This window comes from Somniosus microcephalus, unplaced genomic scaffold (genome assembly GCF_052327205.1).
Source record: "Somniosus microcephalus isolate GS21.2 unplaced genomic scaffold, FLI_Smic_1.0 unresolved_chr2, whole genome shotgun sequence".
In the NCBI taxonomy this organism is placed as follows: domain Eukaryota; kingdom Metazoa; phylum Chordata; class Chondrichthyes; order Squaliformes; family Somniosidae; genus Somniosus; species Somniosus microcephalus.
This window is the reverse complement of record NW_028225180.1, coordinates 8,553,655-8,581,620: the sequence shown is the minus strand read 5'-3', so window position 1 is coordinate 8,581,620 and position 27,966 is coordinate 8,553,655. Positions and strand designations below refer to the sequence as shown.

Genomic DNA, 27,966 nt, shown 5'->3' with positions numbered 1-27,966 from the left:
ACCGCTGCTCCCGCTCTCGGCGCTCTTTATACCGCTGCTCCCACTCTCGGCGCTCTTTATACCATTGCTCCCGCTCTCGGCGCTCTTTATACCGCTGCTCCCACTCTCGGCGCTCTTTAAACCGCTGCTCCCGCTCTCGCCGCTCTTTATACCACTGCTCCCGCTCTCGGCGCTCTTTATACCGCTGCTCCCGCTCTCGGCGCTCTTTATACCGCTGCTCCCACTCTCGGCCCTCTTTATACCACTGCTCCCGCCCTCGGCGCTCTTTATACCACTGCTCCCACCCTTGGCGCTCTTTATACCATCGCTCCTGCTCTCGGCGCTCTTTATACCGCTGCTCCCGCTCTCGGTGCTCTTTATACCGCTGCTCCCGCTCGCGGCGCTCTTTAAATCGTCGCTCCCGCTCTCGGCGCTCTTTATACCGCTGCTCCCGCTCTCGGCGCTCTTTATACCGCTGCTCCCACTCTCGGCGCTCTTTAAATCGCTGCTCCCGCTCTCTGCGCACTTTATACCGCTGCTCCCGCTCTCGGTGCTCTTTATACCGCAGCTCCTGCTCTCGGCATTCTTTATACCGCAGCTCCTGCTCTCGGCATTCTTTATACCGCAGCTCCCACTCTTGGCGCTCTTTATGCCACTGCTCCCACTCTCGGCGCTCTTTATACTGCTCCTCCCGCTCTCGGCACTCTTTATACCGCTGCTCCCACTCTCGGCGCTCTTTAAACCGCTGCTCCCGCTCTCAGTGCTCCTTAAACCATTGCTCCCGCTCTCAGCGCTCTTTATACTGCTCCTCCCACTCTCGGCGCTCTTTATACCGCTGCTCCCACTCTCGGCACTCTTTATACCGCTGCTCCCGCTCTCGGTGCTCTTTATACCGCTGCTCCCGCTCTCAGTGCTCCTTAAACCGTTGCTCCCGCTCTCGGCGCTCTTTATACCGCTGCTCCCACTTTCAGCGCTCTTTATACCACTGCTCCCGCTCTCGGTGCTCTTTATACCGCTGCTCCCGCTCTCAGTGCTCCTTAAACCATTGCTCCCGCTCTCAGCGCTCTTTATACTGCTCCTCCCGCTCTTGGCGCTCTTTATACCGTTGCTCCCACTCTCGGTGCTCTTTATACCACTGCTCCCGCTCTCGGTGCTCTTTATACCGCTGCTCCCGCTCTCAGCGCTCCTTAAACCGTTGCTCCCGCTCTCGGCGCTCTTTATACCGCTGCTCCCGCTTTCAGCACTCTTTATACCGCTGCTCCGGCACTCGGCGCTCTTTATGCCGCAGCTCCCGCTCTCGGCGCTCCTTAAACCGTTGCTCCCTGTAGTGTATGTAGCCTGTACCACCTTAAGAGAATACCTTAAGGTGATGGACTACTTTTTGATGGCTCCTGTACATTGTAGTACCGGTGGTGACCACACCGGTATATAAACCCTGTGGAGCAAAGTGTATTCCAGTTCAGCCCTGACCCTCAATTACTAAAGACCTGTTTAATTATTTCTGTAGCCTGTGTCCAGTTATTCAGCATAACTACATTTGGAAACACAGACTCAACAGTGGCGACGAGTCTGATCTTACCTAGCGGCAGTTGCATCAAAGGAAGCTTCGCCTCTGAAATGGGCGTCGATCAAGGACATCCACCCTCAACATCCTGCTGGGCACTGCATAGCACGGGAGGCCACCAGGAACCCGGGTTGGTTTCTGGCCACGAAGTCAAACATCAGTGAACATCCCTTCGACGACAGCGGCGGGTAAGCCCGATCGAGCGGCACGGGGGGGAAGTCGGCCGAGTTGTCAGTAAGAGAAGGGGAGGGAAACGCCAAAAAGGGCGGAGAACACGACCGCAGCCGGTGTCGGGGGCCGGACTGCAATCGGGGCAGAGACGCGCAGCAGCCAGAAAAGCGTTTGTGTCCACAAGGACCGCGGGAGCGGCGGGGAACAAGAGCAGCAGCGTAGGGGAAAATAAAGGACCGCTGGGAGGTGAGAACGGCAACAGCGCGGTAATCGCCATTTTGAGTCGGCGGGGGACGAAGACAAGCGCGGGAAAAGCCGCCAAGCGCGGGAAGCCGCCATTTTGAAAAAAAATAAATTAAATTAAATAATAATCATATCCGAAGGAAAGGAAACTCAACAAGGATGCCAAAAACGGGTAACATCACTGCTTTTGATAGCGATGTGGAAGATTGGGCCACTTATGTGGAACGCGTCGAAGTTTACTGTACAACGAATGAGGTACCGGAGGATAAGAAAGCACTAACCCTATTAAACTCGATGTGTGCGAAGACGTACGGGTTATTAAAGAACCTTGTAACACCAGATAAACCGGTAGGAAAGAGTTTCGTGGATATTGTTACTACCCTGCAAGAGCATTTAAACCCCATGCCGCTGCTGATAGCGGAACGATTTAAATTCTACAAAAGAATTCAACTTAAAGAGGAAAGCAACGTTGAATTCTTAATCGAACTGCGCAAGTTATCAAAGTACTGTCAGTTCGGTACAGGACTAGCAGATGCACTGAGAGATAAGTTTGTGTGTGGGCTCCTAAGGGAAGGAACCCAGAAGCGACTGCTAGAGGAAAAGGATCTTACGCTGGACAAAGCTTTCAGCATTGCAGCATCGCACGAGGCAACAGCACGAGGCACTGCAGAAATACATGAGCGAAGACCATATTCCACTACAACACAAGGTGGACAATTTCCTGATGGCATATCGAAACGCCACGCATGCAGTGACAAATCAAAGCCCTGTCATAATGTTCTATAACGGGAGGTTGCGGTCCCGGTTGGATTTGTTAAAACCCAATGTGCGTAGGGAAGTCGAAAACAAGCAATTCCAGCATGTAAATAACAAGGCCACTCGGAGTTTCGAAATAGGACAACCAGTGTTGGCCAGGGACTATAGGAATGATAAATGGCAATCCGGAACAATTCGTGCCCAACAAGGACCCTTGATGTACACGGTAGATGTTGGAGAGAACGTAATACGACGTCATGCTGACCAACTTGTGGAATCGAGAACAAGGGTCGACCCCATGTCTACGGCAGAGACACCAGTTGAAGAAGTTATTGAGCCTGTAGCATCTACCTCAGACTCGAACGTACATGATGATGTTCAATCCATAGGAGATCAAATGGATGAGTCACCCCAGCAACGAGAACCAGAGACCCCTGAAAGGCGTTATCCGGCCCGGATCAGGAGGCCTCCTCAGAGACTGAATCTTTGAACAGTTTTGTGTGAAAGTTGTATATATGTTTTCCATGTAATGTTTAAATTGGGGTGTACACTGTTAAGCTAAAAGGGGAGGAATTGTAGTGTATGTAACCTGTACCACCTTAAGAGAATACCTTAAGGTGATGGACTACTTTTTGATGGCTCCTGTACATTGTAGTACTGGTGGTGACCACACCGGCATATAAACCTTGTGGAGCAAAGTGTATTCCAGTTCAGCCCTGACCCTCAATTACTAAAGACCTGTTTAATTAATTCAATTCAATTCAAATGCTTTATTGGCATGAAAGTTTACAGAGAACCATATTGCCAAAGCTTACATAGCAAAAAGGTACAGTTTTCCAACATTCTGTAGGTGTCAATCGATTTGACATTTGTTGGGTACATACAATATTACTTTTAAACAATATTAATTTTAAACAGTCTTTCTACTTCATTTGGTACGTTCAATATTAATTTTAAACAGTCTTACTTTTAAACAGTCCTCAGGTTGTGACATGTTGTTACATATTTGGCCCCAAGGTATGGTCTGTCTCCTTCTCCCAGGACTAATCTCAATTTTGACAGGTCATCCAATTCCTTGAAATCTGGGGTTGTTTGGCTTAGCTTGTTGAATAATATGTTTCTTGATGTGTTGAATTTCTCGCATTTTAGGAGGAAATGCATTTCTGTTTCAACCTCGCCGGCCAGACATTGATCGCATATTCTATTCTCTCTAGGCTGCCAGGATTTCTTGTATCTGCCTTTTTCAATTTCCAGTTGGTGGTCGCTTAGTCTGTACCTGGTGAGGGTCTGTCTCTGTTTTGTGTCTCTGATGGTCTTGAGGTAGTCTGCCAGTTTATATTCTCTTTTTAGGGCCCGGTAACATTCTAATCTGCTTTGGCTTTCGGTTATTTTGTTCCAATGTTCCAGGTAGGTTTCTTTGCATTGTTTAATGATTTGGTTCACTCGGATTGGTGTTTGGACGGCTGTGTTGGTCTGGGGCTGGTCAGGGTCCGGCTGAGTACTTAGTTTCAGTAGCAGCTGACTCAGGGGACTCTTTTCTGGGTTTAGCTCTTGGGTCTGAAAGGCTTTGAAATGAAGGGTGTCTGGGGAGCTAGATTTGAGGTGATTTAGGAAGTTTAGTGCTCGTTTTTGGATGTTTATTATCAGTGGGTATCTGCCTAGTTCGGCTCTGCATGCATTTGTTGGCGTTTTTCTTTGGGTGCGAAGGATGCTTCGGCAGAATTCTGCATGTAGGGCTTCTATTGTGTGTTTTTCCCATTTAGTGTAGCTTTGGTGATTTAGCGGGCCCCATACTTCACTACCGTACAGTGCAATGGGCAGGATTATGCTGTCAAATATTTTGAGCCAGATTTTGATTGGGATTTGGATGTTGTAGAATTTTCTTTTTATTGCATATAGGGCTCTTCGTGCTTTTTCTTTTAGTGCATTCACTGCTATGCTGAAGCTCCCTGATGCTGTAATAGTTAGACCAAGGTAGGTGTAGCTCATAGTGTGTCCTATAGTGGTATCACTGAGGGTAAACTGGTATTTGTTTTCCTGACATCTGGGCCTTTTTTGAAAAATCATGATGTTGGTTTTCTTTAGATTTACTGTTAGAGCCCAATTTTGGCAGTATTTGTCGAGTAGGTCTAGTTGTTGCTGTAATCCCTGTTCTGTGGGAGACAGCAGAACCAGGTCGTCCGCATAGAACAGGGATTTCACTTCTCCATCAAGGAGACGGAGACCTGGTGACTCGCTTTGCTCCAGCATGTCTGCTAATTCATTTATGTATATGTTGAACAGGGTCGGGCTCAAATTGCAGCCCTGCCGGACGCCTCTTCTCTGGGTGAAGAAATCGGTGCGTTTGTCTCCAATTTTGACCCCGCATTTGTTTTTCAGATACATTGATTTAATAAGGTCATAGACTTTGCCCCCTATTCCACACTGAAGAAGTTTATAATAGAGCCCTTCGTGCCATATAGAGTCAAAGGCTTTCTTGAAGTCGATGAAACAGGCGAATATTTTCCCATTTTTTGTTTGGTGTATATGTTTTTCAATGAGGGTGTGAAGGGTATAGATATGGTCGGCGGTGCGGTGTTTTGGAAGAAAGCCTATTTGGTTTTTTCTGAGGATATTATGTTTGTTAAGAAAATCAAGTAATCTACTATTTAGAATACTGCAGAATAACTTCCCTAGACAACTGTTGACACAGATGCCGCGGTAGTTATTTGGGTCTGATTTGTTTCCGCTTTTATATATGGGGGAGATTAGTCCTTGGCACCAGATATCGGGGAAACAGCCTGAATGTAATATGATGTTGAATAATTTGAGTACCGCACCCTGCATCTCCATATTGCTGAACTTGAGCATTTCATTTTTGATGTTGTCTGGGCCACAGGCTTTCTTTAGGTGGAGAGATTTTGTTTTTGTGGCCAGTTCTTTCCATGTGATTGGGGAGTCTAGAGGGTTTTGGTTGTCTTTAATTGTTGCTTCTAATGTGTGGAGTTTTTCTGTGACCTGATGTTGACTTGGGTTTGTTTCGTTTATTGGGATGTCTTTGCAGAGGTTTTCAAAATGTGTTCTCCAGATGTCGCCATCTTGGATTGGTAATGCTTGCAATTGTGTTGTACTCAGGTTATTCCACATTTCCCAGAATTTCTGTAGTCTGTGTCCAGTTATTCAGCATAACTACATTTGGAAACACAGACTCAACACTCCCGCTCTCAGCGCTCTTTGTACCGCTGCTCCTGCACTCGGTGCTCTTTAAACTGCTGCTCCCGCTCTCGGCACACTTTAAACCGCTGCTCCCGCTCTCGGGGCTCTTTGTACCGCTGCTCGCGCTCTTTAAACCACTGCTCCCGCTCTCGGCGCTCTTTATACCGCTGCTCCCGCTCTCGGCGCTCTTTATAGCGCTGCTCCCGCTCTTGGCGCTCTTTGTACCGCTGCTCCCACTCTCGGCACTCTTTATACCGCTGCTCCCGCTCTTGGCGCTCTTTGTGCCGCTGCTCCCGCTCTCGCCGCTCTTTATACCGCTGCTCCCGCTCTCGGCGCTCCTTATACCGCTGCTTCCGCTCTCAGTACTCTTTGTACCACTGTTCCCACTCTCGGCGCTCTTTATACCGTTGCTCCCTCTCTCGCCGCTCTTTGTGAGTAATGAATAATGTAAGGCGGGTGGGGTGGCCAGGGGCACCTTTTAGTATAAAGTACAGGCCACCTCCGACCTGATAGAGCTCCTTAAAATGATTAAGGGGGTTCGATAGAGTAGACATAGAGAAGATGTTTTCACTCTATGGTGTGTCACTCTCTAGATTAGATCGGAATCTCTCTATGGTGTGTCACTCTCTAGATTAGATCCGTATCTCTCTGTTGTGTCTCCTTGTGTTCTTATACTATAAATAATACAGACACCTTTAGCTCATTTTAGTTACTGCTTTTACTAGCTGTATTCTTGCTTTGTTTCTGTGCTGCCGCATGGTGCGGAGTGATACAAGATGTCCGACGCTGCACTGTGCACTGCCCGTGCACAGTGTGCCACATAGCAATATAACTACACCATACCAAAGTAGTTCCATTTAACGATGTGATACTATAACAATGTAACATCCCTCTTTCTCAAAAAAAACTAAAACATGAAATTTAACAATTTAAATTAACAAATATTATATCTAAACTATTTTTATCAACTACAAAGAATCGTGAGGTTTTTTTTCTTATTCGCGATATCGCTCAGGTGGTTGGATGTTGTTTATCCATCTTGTGGATTTGGTGGTGACCATTCCTCTCTGCGGTGTTTTGGTGTGTTCCGCTCTCGTTGTTGTTGTTGCTGTCGCCCTTGGAGTTGGAGTGTGCATGTTCGTGGTTGTTTGATTTGTAGCACTTGTTTCTGGTGTTGTACTGCTTGTGGTAGCTGGTGTTGTCAATGTTGCTGATGTTGTCTGCTGCTTATCCAGTTCAGGTGAAGGTCTGATGTGGAGTCTGTTCCGTCTGTATTGGTTACCAGGTTCAGTCTCTACGAAGTAGGATCTTGGAGTATCAGCTTTTCCAATGACCTTGGCTGGATTCCAGGTTTTCGACACTGGGTCTTGCACATGCACTGATTGTCCATTCAGCAATTCTGGTAGCGTCTTTGCATGTTTATCGTGTTTGCTTCCTACGATTTGTGCTTCTGCCAGCTTTTGTCTGAAGTCCTCCTGGTCCTGGGGAGGATGTATTTTTGCTGGTAGTGTAGTCTTAAACTTCCTCCCATTCAGCAATTCCGCAGGTGATTTCATGTCTGCTTTCAGTGGTGTTGATCTGAGTGATAGGAGGGCACGGTCTTGGTCTTCCCCCATCTCACTACTTTTGATGAGAGTTCTCTTGACAGTCTGTATCTGTCTTTCGATGAACCTGTGTCCTTTTGGGAAACGTGGGGATGAGGTTACTATTTTGAACCCATACTTTTCTGCCAGAGCTCTGAATTCACTCGATGTGAACTGGGTTCCATTGTCACAGATGACCTTTTCCTGGATTCCTTGTTCAGCAAACAAGCTCTTTGCAATCCTGGTGGTAGTTGTGGCTCTCAGGTCTTTCATCCTTCTCACAAAAGGAAACTTGGAATAGTAATCTGCCACTATGAGATACCATTCTTGATTGCACATGAAGAGATCTGCCTCAACAGTGTGCCATGGTCTTGACGGTATTTCACTAGGTATCATCTCCTCTTTCTGTTGTGCATTTCTGTATTTCTGGCATATACCACATGCAGAGACCATCTGTTTGATATTTTTGTACATGCCTATCCAGTATACAGCTGATCTGGCTCTCAACTTGCATTTCTCCATTCCCATGTGGCCTTCATGTATGAGATGGAGAAGTTGTGTCTGCATTGTCTTTGGCACGATGATCCTCGGTCCAGCAAGGAGAATACCGTCTTCTACTGCAATATCATCTTTAATCATCCAGTATTGACGAATTGTCGCCTGTACCTGCTGGATTCTCTCCGGCCACCCCGGTATTACTTGTTGTGTGAGTAGTTGCAATTCCTCATCTTTGCTGGTCTCATCTCTGATTTGACTGAGCTTTGTAGGGGTAACATTCACTAGGTGGTGGATTTTTACTGTTAGGCCCTCCACCTCGTGTTTCTCATATGGTGACAATCGAGACAACGCATCTGCTGGCACTATTTCCTTTCCTGGCTTATATTTAAGCGTGAAGTCATAGCTTTGGAGCCTTAGAAGTAGCCTTTGCAGTCTTGCAGGTGCTTTGCACAGATTCTTCTTATAGATCTGTTCTAGTGGACGATGGTCACTCTCTATTGTAAATCGCCTGCCATACAGGTATGTATGGAATTTCTCACATCCGTACACTACTGCTAATAGTTCTCTTTCTATGTTGGCGTATCTCGTCTCGGCTGACGTCAAGGCCTTTGATGCGAAAGCTATTGGCTTTCCTTCCTGCACCAGAGCTGCCACATGTCCTCTGGTAGAAGCGTTTACTTGCAGAGTGACTGGTATTCGGCATCTTCTTTCAATAGCTCTCTGAGATTTGTTGTATGTTCCGACATGTTTGGGATGAAAGAACTCATGTCTTGGACCAAGCCGAGGTAACTCCTCAGCTCTTTCTTGTCTTTGGGTGGTTTCATTTCAGCAATCGCCGCAATCTTCTCTGGATTTGGCTTGACTCCCTCTGGTGTGTAAATCATACCGAAGAATTGGCATTCCTTGACTTTAACTATGCACTTATCGGCATTTAACTTGATGCCCGCCTTCCTGGTACGCTCCATGGCCTCATGTAGGTGCATATCATGGTCTCTTTCATCTGCTCCATAGATCTGAATATCATCAGCTATTCCTGTAGCTCCTTCACAGCCTCTGTATGTCTCGTCTATTTTCTGTTGAAAGATATCTTGACTGACCTTTAGCCCGAATGGTAGCCGCAGGAATTTGTAAGGCCCAAATGGTGTGTTGAATGTTGTCAGTGTTGTTGATTCCTCATCCAACTTCACGTTCCAATATCCATTTCTGGCATCTAGTTTTGAGAAAACCTTGGCTCCTGCCAGTTATAGCGTAATCTCCTCTAGTGTTGGGGTGGGATAGTGGTCCCTCTTTATCACCTGGCTTAGATCTTTGGGGTCCAAACATATTCTGAGACGCTCGTTTGGCTTTTCTCATACCACAATTGAGTTTACCCAGTCTGTGGGTTCAGTGACCTTTACGATCACTCCCTTTTCTTCCATCTCCTTTAGCTCTCTTTCAAGCTTTGTCTTCAGCTCAATGGGTACTTTTCGTGGAGCATGGATAACGGGGTTTACCTCTGGATCGATGGTGATGTGGTATTGGAAATCTCCGAAACATCCCACTGTATCATCGAAACATTCCGGATACATGTCTATCAAGTCTTTTTTACTCTTGATTTGTGGGCGGTTCTCCAGTGGGGTGTTGCTGTCTATCTTCAGTGGCATTTCCGTCAGCTCGTGATTCACTGAGATCAATCTCAACTTCTCGCAGCTGTTTAATCCCAGGATCGCTGGCCCCTCAGTGTCGGTGACATAGAACATGCAGTTGATGTTCTTTCTTTTATGTGTCCCTTTGATAAAGGCTATTCCAAGTTGTTTAATCTCACTCCCCCCGTATGCTGTCAGCGTGACATTACTTGCCTTTAAACAACCATTTTTCGGGTAGCCATCTTATCTCAGGTTTTCGGGAAAGATCTGCTGGTACAGTCTCAATGGGAGAATGTTGCTCAGCCCCTGTGTCCAGCTTCAACTTTAAGTTGATGGTTGTGGGCCGACCTTTGACCTTTTTTTTGATTTGGATGATGGTGTGCAATTCTCTCCTCGGAGTATTTTCCGCTCTGGACATCTCGTGAAGCTGTATCTTTATGGTTTCGATGTTTAGTGCATTGTCGTGATCATCATCATCATCATCCTGCTCATCCATGGCATGGATATTGGCCTAGAAATTCAGTTGCCTTAGCGCCGCTTTTGAGGCGCTAGAGGGACTAGCGCCAGAGTTATGGCCAGTTTAAAAATTCCCTGGGGCCCTAAATCGGCGTTGCACCGGTAGCGCTGCGCCGGCACCGATGACGTCATCGGTGTGCGCAGCGTCCCGGTTGCCGTGGTAACCTGCCCGAACTCCGAAATTGAGTTGCGGCCGCCTCGCCCGTGGCAGCCGCAAGCAACGTTCTGTCAGAGGTGCCTTACTCCAGTTTGCGCCGGCGCATTAAAGGCCCCGCGGCGGCCGGCCACTTTCCCGCCGGCCGCCTGCCCGCAGCTCCCTCCCCTGACTTCTCCCCCCGCCCCCCCCCCCCCCCGGAACAGATGCAAGCCCGGCACTTGTCCGAGGTGCCGGGCTCATTTTTAAGCTGATTTGCGCGGGCCGCGGCCGGGTGCAGGCAGCTCCTCCTTAACAGGAGGAGGAGGCCTGCACGTCCCCAGCCTGCCGCACCGCATCGGGTGCCGCAGCGCCGGAATTGTGGCGCGAAACGGCAGTTAGCGCCGATGTACCACCGCAAAGACCCTTCAGTAGCGCCAGCAGCCGTTTGGGCGCGGCACTACTGAATTTTTGGCACGCGCAGGGGGACTTAGCGCCGGCACTAACTTCCGGCGCTAAAGCCCTGCCTACGCCAGAACCCAATTTCTAGGCCATTGTGTTTCTTTCTCTGGTTCTGCTGTCCGCCTTTGTTTTTGATGTATGTTCCTTCTTTCTTCATTCTACACCTCTTTTCCCAGTGGTTTAGTTTGCCACATGCATTGCAGTTTGTTCCATATGCTGGACATTTTCTCTTGTCTGTGTAATCGTGCGGTCTTCCACAATTTCTGCACATGTTTCCCCCATTGTCATGTGCATGTCTTTGTGTGTTGTACTTTTCTCTCACTGCATCCACTCTGTTGTCCGTCTCAGAAGCCGTCTGCATGTCAGCCGTTTGAGAAATCAGCGTTTTCATTTGCTGCTTCATGAGCTCTTGCAGTATCTATAGCCTCTGTTATTCCGAGCTATTCTTTTCCTAGCAGGGCTTTTTTTTACCTCTACATGCGCTGACCCCCATATTAGCTGGTCCACAAGCCTTTCCTCCATTTCCTTAAATTTACACCGGCTGGCTTCATTTCTCAGCCTTGTCAGGAAATTGTCAGCTGTTTCACCGGGTTCCTGTCTTAGACTCTGGAATTTGTATCTGTGTATACAGTGATTGAATTTAGGCTCTAAATGGTTGCTGAATTTATCAAAAATTGTCGCAGGGTTTTCCTTTTCCTCTTCAGTCAAACTCCAGCTATTATACAAATCTAGACCTTTTTCTCCTGTCCACAACAGAATGTAACGAACCTTTTCCTCGTTGGTAGTACCCTTCAGGAAGCTTTTGAATGTAAGCTCACATTTCTGTTTGAACTTGCGGAATGCTTCTACTATATCGTCGGCTTCCCAGTTCATGAGGGGTTGCATTTGCACAGTCAGTGCAGCGGCAGCCGTCATTTTAGTTTCCCGTACGATTCACTCTCAATCACCGCATAAAATCACTTTTCGTCTTATTCGTAGTTCGTATAGCACAATTTTGTACTCAGTTATACTGCTGCCACCATGTTGTGTCTCCTTGTGTCCTTATACTATAAATAATAGACATTTTTAGCTCATTTTAGTTACTGCTTTTACTAGCTGTATTCTTGCTTTGTTTCTCTGTTGCCGCATGGTGCGGAGTGATACAAGATGTCCGACGCTGCACTGTGCACTGCCTGTGCACAGTGTGCCACATAGCAATATAACTACACCATACCAAAGAAGTTTCATACCAAAGTAGTTCCATTTAACGATGTGATACGATAACAATGTAACACTCTCTATGGTGCGTCCCACTCTAGATTAGATCAGTGTCTCTCTATGGTGCGTCCCACTCTAGATTAGATCAGTGTCTCTCTATGGTGTGTCACTCTCTAGATTAGATCAGTATCTCTCTATGGTGTGTCACTCTCTAGATTAGATCAGTGTCTATCTATGGTGTGTCACTCTCTAGATTAGATCAGTATCTCTCTGTGGTGTGTCACTCTCTAGATTAGATCAGTATCTCTCTATGGTGTGTCACTCTCTAGATTAGATCAGTATCTCTCTGTGGTGTGTCACTCTCTAGATTAGATCAGTATCTCTCTATGGTGTGTCACTCTCTAGATTAGATCAGTGTCTATCTATGGTGTGTCACTCTCTAGATTAGATCAGTATCTCTCTGTGGTGTGTCACTCTCTAGATTAGATCAGTATCTCTCTGTGGTGTGTCACTCTCTAGATTAGATCAGTATCTCTCTGTGGTGTGTCACTCTCTAGATTAGATCAGTGTCTATCTATGGTGTGTCACTCTCTAGATTAGATCAGTATCTCTCTGTGGTGTGTCACTCTCTAGATTAGATCAGTATCTCTCTATGGTGTGTCACTCTCTAGATTAGATCAGTATCTCTCTGTGGTGTGTCACTCTCTAGATTAGATCAGTATCTCTCTGTGGTGTGTCACTCTCTAGATTAGATCAGTGTCTATCTATGGTGTGTCACTCTCTAGATTAGATCAGTATCTCTCTGTGGTGTGTCACTCTCTAGATTAGATCAGTATCTCTCTATGGTGTGTCACTCTCTAGATTAGATCAGTATCTCTCTATGGTGTGTCACTCTCTAGATTAGATCAGTATCTCTCTGTGGTGTGTCACTCTCTAGATTAGATCAGTATCTCTCTATGGTGTGTCACTCTCTAGATTAGATCAGTATCTCTCTATGGTGTGTCACTCTCTAGATTAGATCAGTATCTCTCTATGGTGTGTCACTCTCTAGATTAGATCAGTATCTCTCTGTGGTGTGTCACTCTCTAGATTAGATCAGTGTCTATCTATGGTGTGTCACTCTCTAGATTAGATCAGTATCTCTCTATGGTCCGTCCCGCTCTAGATTAGATCCGTATCTCCCTATGGTCCGTCCCGCTCTAGATTAGATCCGTATCTCTCTATGGTGTGTCACATAACAGGTATTTGTGTCTCTTTTGCAGTACATGATATCAGGATCCGTGACAGTTCATCTAATATATTCCAGAACTACCCTTCATGTAAGTATTTAATGTAATGTGAGCATGGTCTTGGCTAAATGGATTGTAGAGGCTGCCTCTGCTTATATAATCTTTTATAGACATCCTCCACTCGTAGCAAGCTTCCGCTGCCTAGCGACACAGCGCTGAAGGGAAACATGGCATTGTACCTTGCTACCAAAACACGGGTGGATGAATACCTCCAGCTTCCAGGTGTCAGCCACGCCTCAGTAGATAACACTCTTGCCTCTGAGTCAGAAGGTTGTGGGTTCAAGTTCCACTCCAAAGACTTTAGCACAAAATTTAAGCTGACACTCCCAGTACAGTACTGAGGGCACACTGGACTGTCGGAGGGGCAGTACTGAGGGAGCGCTACACTGTTGGAGGGGCAGTACTGAGGGCACGCTGAACTGTCGGAGGGGCAGTACTGAGGGAGCGCTGCACTGTCGGAGGGGCAGTACTGAGGGAGCGCTGCACTGTCGGAGGGGCAGTACTGAGGGAGCACTGCACTGTCGGAGGGGCAGTACTGAGGGCACACTGGACTGTCGGAGGGGCAGTACTGAGGGAGCGCTACACTGTCGGAGGGTCAGTACTGAGGGCACGCTGAACTGTCGGAGGGGCAGAAGTGAGGGCACGCTGAACTGTCGGAGGGGCAGTACTGAGGGAGCGCTACACTGTCGGAGGGTCAGTACTGAGGGCACGCTGAACTGTCGGAGGGGCAGTACTGAGGGCGCGCTGAACTGTCAGAGGGGCAGTACTGAGGGAGCACTGCACTGTCGGAGGGGCAGTACTGAGGGAGCGCTGCACTGTCGGAGGGTCAGTACTGAGGGAGCGCTGCACTGTCGGAGGGGCAGTACTGAGGGAGCGCTGCACTGTCGGAGGGTCAGTACTGAGGGCACGCTGAACTGTCGGAGGGGCAGTACTGAGGGAGCGCTGCACTGTCGGAGGGTCAGTACTGAGGGCACGCTGAACTGTCGGAGGGGCAGTACTGAGAGAGTGCTGCACTGTCGGAGGGTCAGTACTGAGGGAGCGCTGCACTGTCGGAGGGTCAGTACTGAGGGAGCGCTGCACTGTCGGAGGGGCAGTACTGAGGGAGCGCTGCACTGTCGGAGGGTCAGTACTGAGGGAGCGCTGCACTGTCGGAGGGTCAGTACTGAGGGAGCGCTGCACTGTCGGAGGGGCAGTACTGAGGGAGCGCTGCACTGTCGGAGGGTCAGTACTGAGGGCACGCTGAACTGTCGGAGGGGCAGCACTGAGGGAGCGCTGCACTGTCGGAGGGTCAGTACTGAGGGCACGCTGAACTGTCGGAGGGGCAGTACTGAGGGAGCGCTATACTGTCGGTGGGTCAGTACTGAGGGCACGCTGAACTGTCGGAAGGGCAGTGCTGAGGGAGCGCTGCACTGTCGGAGGGGCAGGTGCTGCACTGTCGGAGGGGCAGTACTGAGCGAGCGTCGCACTGTCGGAGGGGCAGTACCTAGGGAGCGCTGCACTGTCGGAGGGGCAGTACTGAGGGAGCACTGCACTGTCGGAGGGGCAGTACTGAGGGAGCACTGCACTGTCGGAGGGGCAGTACTGAGGCAGCGCTGCACTGTCGGAGGGGCAGTACTGAGGGAGCACTGTACTATCGGAGGGGCAGTACTGAGGGAGCACTACTGTCGGAGGGGCAGTACTGAGGCAGCGCTGCACTGTCGGAGGGGCAGGTGCTGCACTGTCGGAGGGGCAGTACTGAGCGAGCGTCGCACTGTCGGAGGGGCAGTACCTAGGGAGCGCTGCACTGTCGGAGGGGCAGTACTGAGGCAGCGCTGCACTGTCGGAGGGGCAGTACTGAGGGAGCACTGTACTATCGGAGGGGCAGTACTGAGGGAGCACTACTGTCGGAGGGGCAGTACTGAGGCAGCGCTGAACTGTCGGAGGGGCAGTACTGAGGGAGCACTGTACTATCGGAGGGGCAGTACTGAGGCAGCGCTGCACTGTCGGAGGGGCAGTACTGTACTGTCGGAGGTGCTGTCTTTTGGATGAGACTTTAAACCTCTCAGGTGGACGTAAAAGATCCCACGGCCACTATTTCAAAGAATAGCAGGGGGAGTGCTCCTCAGTGTCCTGGCCAATATTTATCCCCCAACTAACATCGCTTATAAAAAAAAAAACATTATTTGGTCATCTTCACATAGCTGTTTGTGGGCGCTTGCTATGTGCAAATTTTCTGCCACGTTTCCTACATTCCGACAGTGAGCACATGTCAAAAGTACTTCATTGGCTGTAAAGCGCTTTGGGACATCCTGAGGTTGTGAAAGGCGCTGTGCAGATGCAAGTCTTTCTTTCTTTAGGAAGCCTTCCACCCAGGAGTTAAGGGAGACTTCAGTGTGTTATGAGCAACCCCCTCTCTCCTGCACTGAAAGTGAATCACTGTAACGTTCTCTCCGCAGCTTGGGTTGATTCCCTTGCCCAAGAGTAGATAAGATGTTATCAGTGAAGAGAGGATATCTTCTTCTTCTGCCTTCTTCCCTGTTGTGCAGGAATGGGCCCAGTCCATCAGGAGTGAAAAAAGGCACAGTAGAGGATGTCCCATTAAAGGTGTTGATTGGGGGTTAGTTGCCCACCTTTAACCAGGATGTGTTGATTTTAACTTTGCTCTGGATGTCACACTCCTTGCGTCTGGAGTTTGGAAGAATGAGAGGTGATCTCATTGAAACATATAAAATTATTCAGGGTAGATGCTGGGGTGATGTTTCCCTTGGCTGGAGAGTCTAGAACTAGGGGTCACAGTCTCAGTGATCATTCAGGGTTCGGCCATTTAGGACTGAGATGAGGAGAAATGTAAGAACAAAAATCTCCTTCCTCCTCCAGGATGGATTGTAAAACATTGGCGTCCTGTTTGCTGAGTAATCTTTGTTGTGCTGTTTTCAGAGACGGATCATACTCAGCCTGCACGTGCTCAGTGCACTTTTTGCAGCAATGGGCTGTGTGTTGTTTAACCTCTCACTCTTCGTCTTGCCAACAACTCCGTTCAACTTTTTTATGGTAAGTTCTTCCTGTATTGGTGCAGCTTTGATAGACTAACAGTGGCAAACTCCTCAACGAATATATTCCATTGAGAAATAAAAAATCCACTGGGAAAGTGATCCATCAGTGGCTAACTAAAGAAATTAAGGATATTAGATTAAAAAAAAGAGGCTTATAATGTTGGGAAGAAGTAAGCCTGAGGATTGGGAGAGCTTTAGAAACCGGCAAAGGGTGACCAAAAAATTGATAGAGGGAGAAAATACAATGAGAGTAACTTAGCAAGAAATATAAAAACAGATTGTAAGAGCTTCTACAAGTATGTAAAAAGGAAGAGAGTAGCAAAAGTAAACATTGGTCCTTTAGAGGCTGAGACAGGTGAAATTATAATGGGGAATAAGGAAATGGCAGAGACTTTAAACAAATATTTTGTATCTGTCTTCACAGTAGAAGACACAAAATACATACCAAAAATAACGGGGAACTAAGGGGCTATTAAGAGTGAGGAACTTGAGAAATGAATGGGACTAAAAGCCGACAAATCCCCTGGACCCGACGGCCTACATCCTAGGGTTCTAAAAGAGGTGGCTGCAGAGAAAGTGGATGCATTGGTTGTGATCGTCCAAAATTCCCTAGATTCTGGAACGGTCCCAGCGGATTGGAAGGTACCAAATGTTACCCCACTATTCAAGAAAGGAGGGAGAGAGAAAACGGGGAACTACAGACCAGTTCGCCTAACATCTGTTGTCAGAAAAATGCTGGAATCCATTATTAGGGAAGTGGTAACAGGGCACTTCGAAAATCACACTGTGATTAGGCAGAGTCAACATGGTTTTATGAACGGGAAATGGTGTTTGACAAATTTATTGTTACGCAAGATAAGGGCTCATGGGGTTGGGGGTAATATATTAGCATGGATAGAGGATTGGTTAAAGGACAGAAAACAGAGAGTCGGGATAAACGGGTCGTTTTCCAGTTGGCAGGCTGTAACTAGTGGGGTGCCACAAGGATCAGTGTTGGGGCCTCCGCTATTCACAATCTATATTAATGACTTAGATGAAGGGACCGACTGTAATGTATCCAAGTTTGCTGACGAAGATAGGTGGGACAGTAAGCTATGAGGAGGACACAGAGTCTGCAAAGGGATATAGACAGGTTAAGTGAGTGGGCAATAAGGTGGGAGATGGAGTATAATGTGGGAAATATGAGGTTATTCACTTTGGTAGGAAGAATAGGAAAACAGAATATTTTTTAAATATTGAGAAACTATTAAATGTTTGTGTTCAGAGAGATTTTGGTGTCCCAGTACAAGAAACACAGAAAGCTAGCATGCAGGTACAGCAAGCAATTAGGAAGGCAAATGGCATGTTGGCCTTTATTGCAAGGGGGTTGGAGTATAAGAGTAAGGAAGTGTTGCTACAATTGTACAGGGCCTTGGTGAGACCACACCTGGAGTACTGTGCACAGTTTTGGTCTCCTTATCTAAGGACGAATATACTTGCCTTGGAGGTGGTGCAACGAAGGTTCACTCGATTGATTCCTGGGATGAGAGCGCTGTCCTATGATGAGAGATTGAGTAGATTGGGTCTATGCTCTCTGGAGTTTAGAAGAATGAGAAGTGATCTCATTGAAACATATAAGATTCTGAGGGGGATTGACAGGGTAGATGCTGAAAGGTTGTTTCCCCCTGGCTGGAGAGTCTTGGACTCGGGCACAGTCTCAGGATAAGGGGTCGGCCATTTAGGACTGAGATGAGGAATGTCTTCACTCAGAGGGTTGTGAATCTTTGGAATTCTCTACTCCAGAGGGCTGTGAGTGCTGAGTTGTTGAGTATATTCAGGACTGAGATCGATAGATTCTTGGACTCTAGGGGAATCAAGGGATATGGGGATCGAGTGGGGAAAGTGGAGTTGTGGTAGAAGATCAGCCATGATCTTATTGAATGGTGGAGCGGGCTCGAGGGGCCGTATGGCCGACCCCTGCTGTTAATTCTTATGTACTAACAGTTGCTGTATTGGCGTGTGTGTTTGGAAGAAAAGCTTTAATTTGGTAAGACCATCGATCCAGTGAAGATTCAAATACTGAAAATTGGTGGGTTTGCCCTGGATGATGTGTACTGAACCTTTCTGGCCAGGTGTACTAAACAAAGCTGAGCTCCACTCTACCTGGAGTAGAAGCTGAACCATGCCATCTCTTGTCCCACGCAGGCATCACCACTGATCATGTCAGCATTCCTGATGATCTTCTCTGCGGTGGAGTTCGTCATAGCACTTTTAATCTGTTATCTTTACCTGAAGCTCTTACGGTCAAACAAATGGTAAGAACACAAAAGGGGCACCACGCTTTAGGAGAGATGTCAAGTCCTCGGAGAGGGTGCAGAGGAGCTTGACCAGAATGGTACCAGGGATGAGGGGCTTCAGTTATGTGGAGAGACTGGAGAAGGTGGGATTGTTCTCTTTAGAGCAGAGAAGGTTAAGGGGAGATTGACCAGAATGGTACCAGGGGATGAGGGGCTTCAGTTATGTGGAGAGACTGGAGAAGGTGGGATTGTTCTCTTTAGAGCAGAGAAGGTTAAGGGGAGATTGACCAGAATGGTACCAGGGGATGAGGGACTTCAGTTACGTGGAGAGACTGGAGAAGCTGGGATTGTTCTCCTTAGAGCAGAGAAGGTTAAGGGGAGATTGACCAGAATGGTGCCAGGGATGAGGGACTTCAGTTACGTGGAGAGACTGGAGAAGCTGGGATTGTTCTCCTTAGAGCAGAGAAGGTTAAGGGGAGATTTGATTGAGGTGTTCAAAATCATGAAGGGTTTTGACAGAGTAAATAAGTAGAAACTGTTTCCAATGGCAGGAGGGTCGGTAATCAGGATTTAAGATAATCGGCAAAAGAACCAGAGACGACATGAGGAAACACTTTTTTACACAGCGAGTTCTTGTGATCTGGAATGCACTGCCTGAAAAGGCGGTGGAAGTAGATTCAATAGTAGCTTTCAAAAGGGAATTCGATAAATAAAGGGTAAAGATTCACAGGGCTATGGGGAAAGAGTAGGGGAGTGGCTAGCTCTATCAAGGAGCCGGCACAGGTAAAATGGGCTGAATGGCCTCTTTCTGTGTTGTATCATTCTGTGAACTAGGGGTCTCAGGATAAGGGGTCGGCCATTTAAGACCGAGATGCGGAGGAATTTCTTCATTGAGGGTTGTGAATCTTTGGAATTCTCTGCCCCAGAGGGCTGTTGATGCTGAGTCTTTGTGTAGATTCAAGGCTGAGATCGATAGATTTTTGGACTCTCGGCGAATCAAGGGATATGGGGATCGGGTGGGAAAGTGGAGTTGAGGTCGATGATCAGCCATGATCTTTTTGAATGGCGGAGCAGGCTCGAGGGGCCGTATGGCCGACTCCTGCTCCTAATTCTTATGTGATGCTATGGTGTACCTGCACACAGAACAGGAGCGAAAGAAACAAGGAGCTTGACATTGCGGCAGACAGGCGCCAGAGACGCTCGTGTGATATCCCGCTGTTAATTCAGACATTAACCCGTGCGAGAGATAAAGGCTAGCAAACCTGTCCCTCTCCGATACATCTCAGCCCCACCGTCTCTTCCCCCAGCAATGCGCCAGCTTGACTCTTGGACCCACTTGCCGCTATTGCAGGTGAGCACTTTGCTCCAATCAGCTTTCGTAACGGCCCCCCCACCCCCCCCCCCGCAACCTGGTTTTAAGCAGAAAGAATGAAGAGGGAAAAGCCTCATGGTTCTGGAGCTGGTTACCTTCGCGTCAGTGGCAGTGCAAGTGACTGACAACGTTAAGCCTAATTGTCAGTCAATGTTCGCAATGCTAGTGCAGTGTTCATGTGTCAGTCCCCCCCCCAACCCTTCTGCCCAAACCCCCCTCCCTCCCTTCGCCCCAGTATTGGAAACTTAAACGTTTAGCCGCCTCAGTCCCACTGTGTGCAACACCCTCCCCTAAACCCCTCCACTTCTCTCTCTCCCTTTAAAAAAAACTCTCAAAACCCACCTTTTCAATCCAGCATTCGGCCACTCCTCCCCCAGACTCCGCACCCATTCCCCTCACTCCTCTCTGCTTGTACAGTGCTGAGAGACTTCTTTTGGACTTAAAGGTGCCGTCTCTGCGCACTCCAGACTGCCTCCCGTGTGTAAGACAGTGTCCCAGCCCGCCGAGGCTCCAGCTCTTGCCCTCAGTGTGTGCTGAGCCCGCTGGGTGGCAGGAGTGGGTGGCTGCTGCAATCGGGTCTCGCCAGTCCCCAGGCTTCATGGCTCCTGTCAAAACTGGACGTGGGCTGAGGGCAGCGGCGAGCCAAGTCTGGAGGCTTGCCTTCCAATTGTGGGCAGCAGAGTATGACTACACACACCGTGGAACTGTGTCCCAGCCTGGATTCAGCAGCCATCAGGAGAAGAAAGGGGGAGAATTGCATAAAGAGGACATATTGAGAGAGTGGTTAGCAAAGCATATGGGATCTTGGGCTTCATAAATAGAGGTACTGAGTACAAAATTAGAGAAGTTATGCTGAACCTTTATAAAGTGCTGGTTAGGCCACAACTGGAGTAGTGTGTCCAGTTCTGGTCACCACACTTTAGGAAGGGTGTGAAGGCCCTCGAGAGGGTGCAGAGGAGACTTACCAGAATGGTTCCGGGGATGGGGGATCTTAGCTACAAGGACAGGTTGGAGAAGCTGGATTTGTTTTCATTAGAGCAAAGGAGGTTGAGGGGAGATTTGATTGAGGTGTACAAGGTTATGATGGGTTTGGATAGGCTAGACGGCGAGAGGCTGTTCCCACTAGTTGATGGTACAAGGACTAGGGGACACAGATTTAAGGTTTTGGGCATGAGATACAGGGGGGATGTGAGGGAAAACCTTTTTTACGCAGCGAGTGGTGAGGACCTGGAACTCGCTGCCGATGGAAGTGGTGGAAGCGGAGACACTCGATGTTTTCAAGGGGAGACTGGATGGGCACTTGAGGGAAATAAACTTGCAGGGCTATGGGGAGAGAGCGGGGAAATGGGACTGACCGGATTGCTCTAGAGAGCCGGCACGGACACGATGGGCCGAATGGCCTCCTTCTATGACTCTAAACCATTTGTATTTTCAATGCTTCTGCAGAAGGTGCTTTCCAAGAAACGTCCGAGCTTCGAAGATCAGACCCGGAGAAGCCGTTTAACTGGCACGGTTAATGGAGCACGGCACACGCAACAGAACCTGACCCAAAAAGAAAGCACCACCACTTTGATGATTTGAGCTGGATCTCGATAGCAGTGCCTGTCTCTCTGCAAGATCCTCCTTACTGGCAGTTTGCCTGCAGCAGCAGACTGAGAGCCCCTTCGGCCAGAGTTAGCGGGAATCACTTGCGTGTCTGAGCAGAGCCTGTTGAGTGGGTGAGAGGCGCAGGCTCGGGGCTGGCAGCACTCAGTCAGGAAGCCCATCCGGGAGCTCCTCCTGCACTCCCAGAAGGCAAGGACACTCGCTGTTTCCAAACTCGGCGGGGCAGAGAAAATCACCACTCCCACTCGCACAAACGCAGACTGTTTCTGGAGAATCGGTATTGGCCGCGCTTTCCTTTTTGTGAACAACTTTGTTTTAATTGAATTAAACGAAAGAACAAACATTGTTTCGGTTACAAACACCAGGAGTGCAGCCTCCTCCTGATCAAAAGAAATTTCAGAAAATCCAGCGTAACATCACAGTCTCCTTTATAGGTTTAAAAAAAAACAGGACACACCAACCGATTCTCATTGATACAAAGCAAGGGAATAGTCCCTTCTGCACCAGGACACCCGGTCTCCACTTGTTCCCTTCAACCCTCCTGAATCCTCAGTAACCTTCACTATCCCTGCGCGTGGCCTCTAATACCCAATAAATCCCCCTTCAGTCTGGAGACCACACTGTAGAAAAAGGATCTCAAGGCCTTGGAACGGGTGCAGAGGAGATTGACCAGAATGATGCCAGGGATGAGGGACTTCAGTTACGCAGAGCGACTTAGAGAAGGTGGGACTGTTCTCCTTCGAGCAGATTTAATAATGGTGTTCAAAATGATGAGGGGCTCTAATAGAGTCGATAGGGGGAAACCAGAGGACACAGATTTAAGATAATTGGCAAAAGAGCCAGGGGGAGATGAGGAGAAATGTTTTACACAGCGAGTGATGATGATCTGGAACGCGCTGTCTGAAACGACGGTGGAAGCTGATTCAACAGTAATTTTCAAAAGGGAAATTGGATGATTACTTGAAGGGGAAATTTGACAGCGCAATGGGGAAAGGGACTAATTGGGTCGCTCTTTCAAAGAGCCGGCACAGGCACGATGGGGCCGAATGGGCTGATTCTGTGCTGTATCGTTCTCCGATCACAGAGTGTGATGTCAGCCTGCGGAACCACGACACGATCACACAGTCACTTCCAGGCTCAGTCCGACAGCAGGCCAGGCGGCAGGGACGTGTTTGGAAACAATTCGAGGCAACGCAGAATGACACGAAACCACCCTCCGAATCAGCCCAGGGTCACTCGCAGTAACTCCCGCTTCCTCCTGACCAGCTTTAAAACGGGCGCCCATCTTAAGGGAATCGTGGGATAGGACGGGAAAGTGGAGTCGAGGTCGAAGGTCAGCCATGATCTTATTGAATGGCGGAGCAGGCTCAAGGGGACGTATGGCCTACTCCTGCTCCTATTGCTTAGGTTCTTATTCCCCTGCTCAATGCTCCCAAGTTCTCTAATCCCAAGTTTACCGTTTCGCACGCTGAAGAACCTTTTAACTTAAATGAACATTTAAGGCAGGCGACAGTTACTGAAGAGAATGAATGATTTGTCTTTCCCACCACCCCCGCGCGTGCGCCTTCTGCAGATTCCACGTTAACCGCTCAAGGTCAAGTGAGTCCGATCGGGCTCTTCCGGCGCCCAGCTTCAATGCTGACTTATCGAATGCCTCTGGGTACTCGTCACTAAAAGGATTAACACAGAGATTGCTTACAGTTTTATTTAACAAGTGCGCCTCAGCACAGTTACCCCACCCTCCCCCAAGTCTTCACGCGAGGTCCTCGCCACACTTGCTGCTCTACGTACTTCTGGTTCACAGCTGGGCCTGTGGGCCCTGCTAACCATTCAACAACCAAGTGCATTTATTCAGCGCCTTTAAGCATATCTCCTGGTGGCTGGAGAAGAATTTGGAGTGGGAGGGGGAGGATCCAGTTGTCGTCCACGTAGGAACCAACAACATAGGTAGAACGAGGAATGAGGTTCTGCTGAGGGAGTTTGAGGAGCTCGGGTCCAAATTAGAATGCAGAACCTTTTTTTTATTCGTTTTTATGGGATGTGGGCGTCGCTGGCAAGGCCAGCATTTATTGCCCATCCCTAGTTGCCCTGGAGAAGGTGGTGGTGAGCCGCCCGCCTTCTTGAACCGCTGCAGTCCGTGTGGTGAAGGTGCTCCCACAGTGCTAGGGAGGGAGTTCCAGGATTTTGACCCAGCGACGATGAAGGATCAGCGATGTACTTCCAAGTCAGGATGGTGTGTGACTTGGAGGGGCACTTGGAGGTGGTGGTGTTCCCATGCGCCTGCTGCCCTTGTCCTTCTAGGTGGAAGAGCTCGCAGGTTTGGGAGGTGCTGCTGAAGAAGCCTTGGCAAGTTGCTGCAGTGCATCTTGTAGATGGTACACACTGCAGCCACGGTGCGCCGGTGGTGGAGGGAGTGAATGTTTGAGGTGCCAATCAACCTCAAAGGTAATAATCTCTGGATTGATACCTGAACCACGCACAAATTGGCATGGGGAGAAACAGGTTAGATGCACAGCTGAAAGAGTGGTGTGGGAGGTAGGGGTTTCGCTTCAAGGGCCACTGGCACCAGTACTGGGGAAAGAGGGAGCTGTTCCATTTGGACGGGCTCCACTTAAACCGGGCTGGGACCACTGTCCTGGCGAATCAAATAACGAGGGCTGTAGATAGGGCTTTAAACTAAAAGGGGGGGTGGGGTCAGGTGAGGGGAAATTTAGAAATCGAAAGAGAAAAGCCAAGGCAATGGAGGGATTTGAACACGAGAATTGGAGAATTTCCTAAGCGAGGTGTTGCCGGACCGGCAGCGAGCACAATGATGCGGGGGGTGGGGTGAGGTGGGGGGATGATGGGTGATTGAAACGAGGCAAAGGATGGGGGCAACTTCCACACTGCAGGGGAGGCCTCAGCTTTGTGACTGCTCAGGTGGACGTAACCCCGAGCCTGCTGAGCAAGGGCGGAGGGGGGGAGGGAGGTTAAACAGGACATCTGGTGACTAAAGAGTTTGGAGGTGAAAGCCGCCAGCAGCGCCAGTGTCCCCGGCTCTTTCTTACCGTGAAACTCGTGTATGAGGAGCATACAGTGAAGGAACAAAACCAAAGCGGCGATGACAAACTCCAGTCCGCACAGCAGCATGAGGAAGAAGAGCAAGAGCATGGGCGCCACCTGTAAAACAAAAGGTGGGCCAGCCCCCGCCCGGCCCCTCGTCAGTCTGGGACCTCTGCTCATCCCCTTGTCTGGCCAGTGATACCACCCCAGCCACATGTCGTTCAACAGCTGGCAGGGGGGGTTTATTATTTTTGCTGCTTTCTCCTCTGCCTCTCGCTGGGAATACGGATTCCAGCCTCGAACGTGGAGGGGGGTCTGAGCCAGTCTCCGACCTCACACACCAGCACACTGCATGTTTCATACACCGATCAGAAGCAGGAATCCTGGCTGGATTTACACCTTCCTAACTGAAGGGATGCTGAGTGCTGTTGCCGCTGCCCAACTGACCCCCCTGCCCCCTGCCCCATGGCTCCACGCCTCTCCCAGTGGATGCATTGGTTGTCATCTCCCAAAATTCAATAGATTATGGAACTGCTCCTGCAGATTGGAGGGTGGCAAATGTAAACCCGCTATTTAAAAAAGGGGGGAGAGAGAAAACGGGGAACTATAGACTCTCCCCCAGCACTGTCTCTCTCTCTCCCCCAGCACTGTCTCTCTCTCTCCCCCAGCACTGTCTCTCTCTCTCCCCCAGCACTGTCTCTCTCTCTCTCCCCCAGCACTGTCTCTCTCTCTCCCCCAGCACTGTCTCTCTCTCTCCCCCAGCACTGTCTCTCTCTCTCCCCCAGCACTGTCTCTCTCTCTCCCCCAGCACTGTCTCTCTATCTCCCCCAGCACTGTCTCTCTCTCTCCCCCAGCACTGTCTCTCTCTCACCCCCAGCACTGTCTCTCTCTCACCCCCAGCACTGTCTCTCTCTCTCCCCCAGCACTGTCTCTCTCTCTCCCCCAGCACTGTCTCTCTCTCTCCCCCAGCACTGTCTCTCTCTCTCCCCCAGCACTGTCTCTCTCTCACCCCCAGCACTGTCTCTCTCTCTCCCCCAGCACTGTCTCTCTCTCTCCCCCAGCACTGTCTCTCTCTCTCCCCCAGCACTGTCTCTCTCTCTCCCACAGCACTCTCTCTCTCTCTCTCTCTCTCTCTCTCCCCCAGCACTGTCTCTCTCTCCCCCAGCACTGTCTCTCTCTCTCCCCAGCACTGTCTCTCTCTCCCCCAGCACTGTCTCCCTCCCCCAGCACTGTCTCTCTCTCCCCAGCACTGTCTCTCTCTCTCCCCCAGCACTGTCTCTCTCTCTCCCCCAGCACTGTCTCTCTCTCTCCCCCAGCACTGTCTCTCTCTCTCCCCCAGCACTGTCTCTCTCTCCCCCAGCACTGTCTCTCTCTCTCCCCCACCACTGTCTCTCTCTCTCCCCCAGCACTGTCTCTCTCTCTCCCCCAGCACTGTCTCTCTCTCTCCCCCAGCACTGTCTCTCTCTCCCCCAGCACTGTCTCTCTCTCTCTCCCCAGCACTGTCTCTCTCTCCCCCAGCACTGTCTCTCTCTCTCTCCCCCAGCACTGTCTCTCTCTCTCCCCCAGCACTCTCTCTCTCTCTCTCCCCAGCACTGTCTCTCTCTCTCCCCCAGCACTCTCTCTCTCTCTCTCCCCCAGCACTGTCTCTCTCTCTCCCCCAGCACTGTCTCTCTCTCTCTCCCCCAGCACTGTCTCTCTCTCTCCCCCAGCACTGTCTCTCTCTCTCCCCCAGCACTGTCTCTCTCTCTCCCCCAGCACTGTCTCTCTCTCTCCCCCAGCACTGTCTCTCTCTCTCCCCCAGCACTGTCTCTCTCTCTCCCCCAGCACTGTCTCTCTCTCTCCCCCAGCACTGTCTCTCTCTCTCCCCCAGCACTGTCTCTCTCTCTCCCCCAGCACTGTCTCTCTCTCTCCCCCAGCACTGTCTCTCTCTCTCCCCCAGCACTGTCTCTCTCTCTCCCACAGCACACTCTCTCTCTCTCTCTCTCTCTCTCTCCCCCAGCACTGTCTCTCTCTCTCCCCCCAGCACTGTCTCTCTCTCCCCCAGCACTGTCTCTCTCTCTCTCCCCCAGCACTGTCTCTCTCTCTCCCCCAGCACTCTCTCTCTCTCTCTCCCCCAGCACTGTCTCTCTCTCTCCCCCAGCACTGTCTCTCTCTCTCCCCCAGCACTGTCTCTCTCTCTCCCCCAGCACTGTCTCTCTCTCCCCCAGCACTGTCTCTCTCTCTCTCCCCCAGCACTGTCTCTCTCTCTCCCCCAGCACTCTCTCTCTCTCCCCCAGCACTGTCTCTCTCTCTCCCCCAGCACTGTCTCTCTCTCTCCCCCAGCACTGTCTCTCTCTCTCCCCCAGCACTCTCTCTCTCCCCCAGCACTGTCTCTCTCTCTCCCCCAGCACTGTCTCTCTCTCTCCCCCAGCACTGTCTCTCTCTCTCTCCCCCAGCACTGTCTCTCTCTCTCCCCCAGCACTGTCTCTCTCTCTCCCCCAGCACTGTCTCTCTCTCTCCCCCAGCACTGTCTCTCTCTCTCCCCAGCACTGTCTCTCTCTCTCCCCCAGCACTGTCTCTCTCTCTCCCCCAGCACTGTCTCTCTCTCACACCCAGCACTGTCTCTCTCACCCCCAGCACTGTCTCTCTCTCTCCCCCAGCACTGTCTCTCTCTCTCCCCCAGCACTGTCTCTCTCTCTCCCCCAGCACTGTCTCTCTCTCTCCCCCAGCACTGTCTCTCTCTCACCCCCAGCACTGTCTCTCTCTCTCCCCCAGCACTGTCTCTCTCTCTCCCCCAGCACTGTCTCTCTCTCTCCCCCAGCACTGTCTCTCTCTCTCCCCCAGCACTGTCTCTCTCTCTCCCACAGCACTCTCTCTCTCTCTCTCTCTCCCCCAGCACTGTCTCTCTCTCTCCCCCCAGCACTGTCTCTCTCTCCCCCAGCACTGTCTCTCTCTCTCTCCCCCAGCACTGTCTCTCTCTCTCCCCCAGCACTCTCTCTCTCTCTCTCCCCCAGCACTGTCTCTCTCTCTCCCCCAGCACTGTCTCTCTCTCTCCCCCAGCACTGTCTCTCTCTCCCCCAGCACTGTCTCTCTCTCTCTCCCCCAGCACTGTCTCTCTCTCTCCCCCAGCACTCTCTCTCTCACTCTCCCCCAGCACTGTCTCTCTCTCTCCCCCAGCACTGTCTCTCTCTCTCCCCCAGCACTGTCTCTCTCTCTCCCCCAGCACTCTCTCTCTCCCCCAGCACTGTCTCTCTCTCTCCCCCAGCACTGTCTCTCTCTCTCCCCCAGCACTGTCTCTCTCTCTCTCCCCCAGCACTGTCTCTCTCTCTCTCCCCAGCACTGTCTCTCTCTCTCCCCCAGCACTGTCTCTCTCTCTCCCCCAGCACTGTCTCTCTCTCTCCCCCAGCACTGTCTCTCTCTCTCCCCCAGCACTGTCTCTCTCTCTCCCC

General features: G+C 50.0%; 2 protein-coding genes across 5 annotated transcripts in view; one reads left to right on the top strand and one right to left on the bottom strand.

Moving 5' to 3' along the window:
• LOC147092074 (uncharacterized) overlaps nucleotides 1-21,860 on the top strand; it is a 36,847-nt gene extending 14,987 nt beyond the window's left edge. For 2 of the 3 annotated variants that reach the window (XM_085975817.1, XM_085975815.1), the window contains 3 exons: nucleotides 13,185-13,241; nucleotides 16,128-16,241; nucleotides 21,338-21,860. In XM_085975817.1, coding sequence (XP_085831943.1) covers nucleotides 13,185-13,241; nucleotides 16,128-16,241; nucleotides 21,338-21,472 — 306 coding nt within the window. In that variant the 3' untranslated portion in view covers nucleotides 21,473-21,860. Of the gene's footprint in view, nucleotides 1-13,184; nucleotides 13,242-16,127; nucleotides 16,242-18,427; nucleotides 18,538-21,337 lie in introns of all 3 variants that reach the window. The other variant, XM_085975816.1, reaches the window with a different exon arrangement.
• Nucleotides 21,861-21,907: 47 nt separating this feature from the next.
• LOC147092073 (membrane-spanning 4-domains subfamily A member 15-like) overlaps nucleotides 21,908-27,966 on the bottom strand; it is a 48,329-nt gene continuing 42,270 nt past the window's right edge. The window contains exons 5-6 of one of the 2 annotated variants that reach the window (XM_085975818.1): nucleotides 24,544-24,655; nucleotides 21,908-23,166 (exon numbers count right to left, since the gene is read on the bottom strand). In XM_085975818.1, coding sequence (XP_085831944.1) covers nucleotides 23,129-23,166; nucleotides 24,544-24,655 — 150 coding nt within the window. In that variant the 3' untranslated portion in view covers nucleotides 21,908-23,128. The remainder of the gene's footprint in view (nucleotides 23,167-24,543; nucleotides 24,656-27,966) is intronic. The other variant, XM_085975819.1, reaches the window with a different exon arrangement.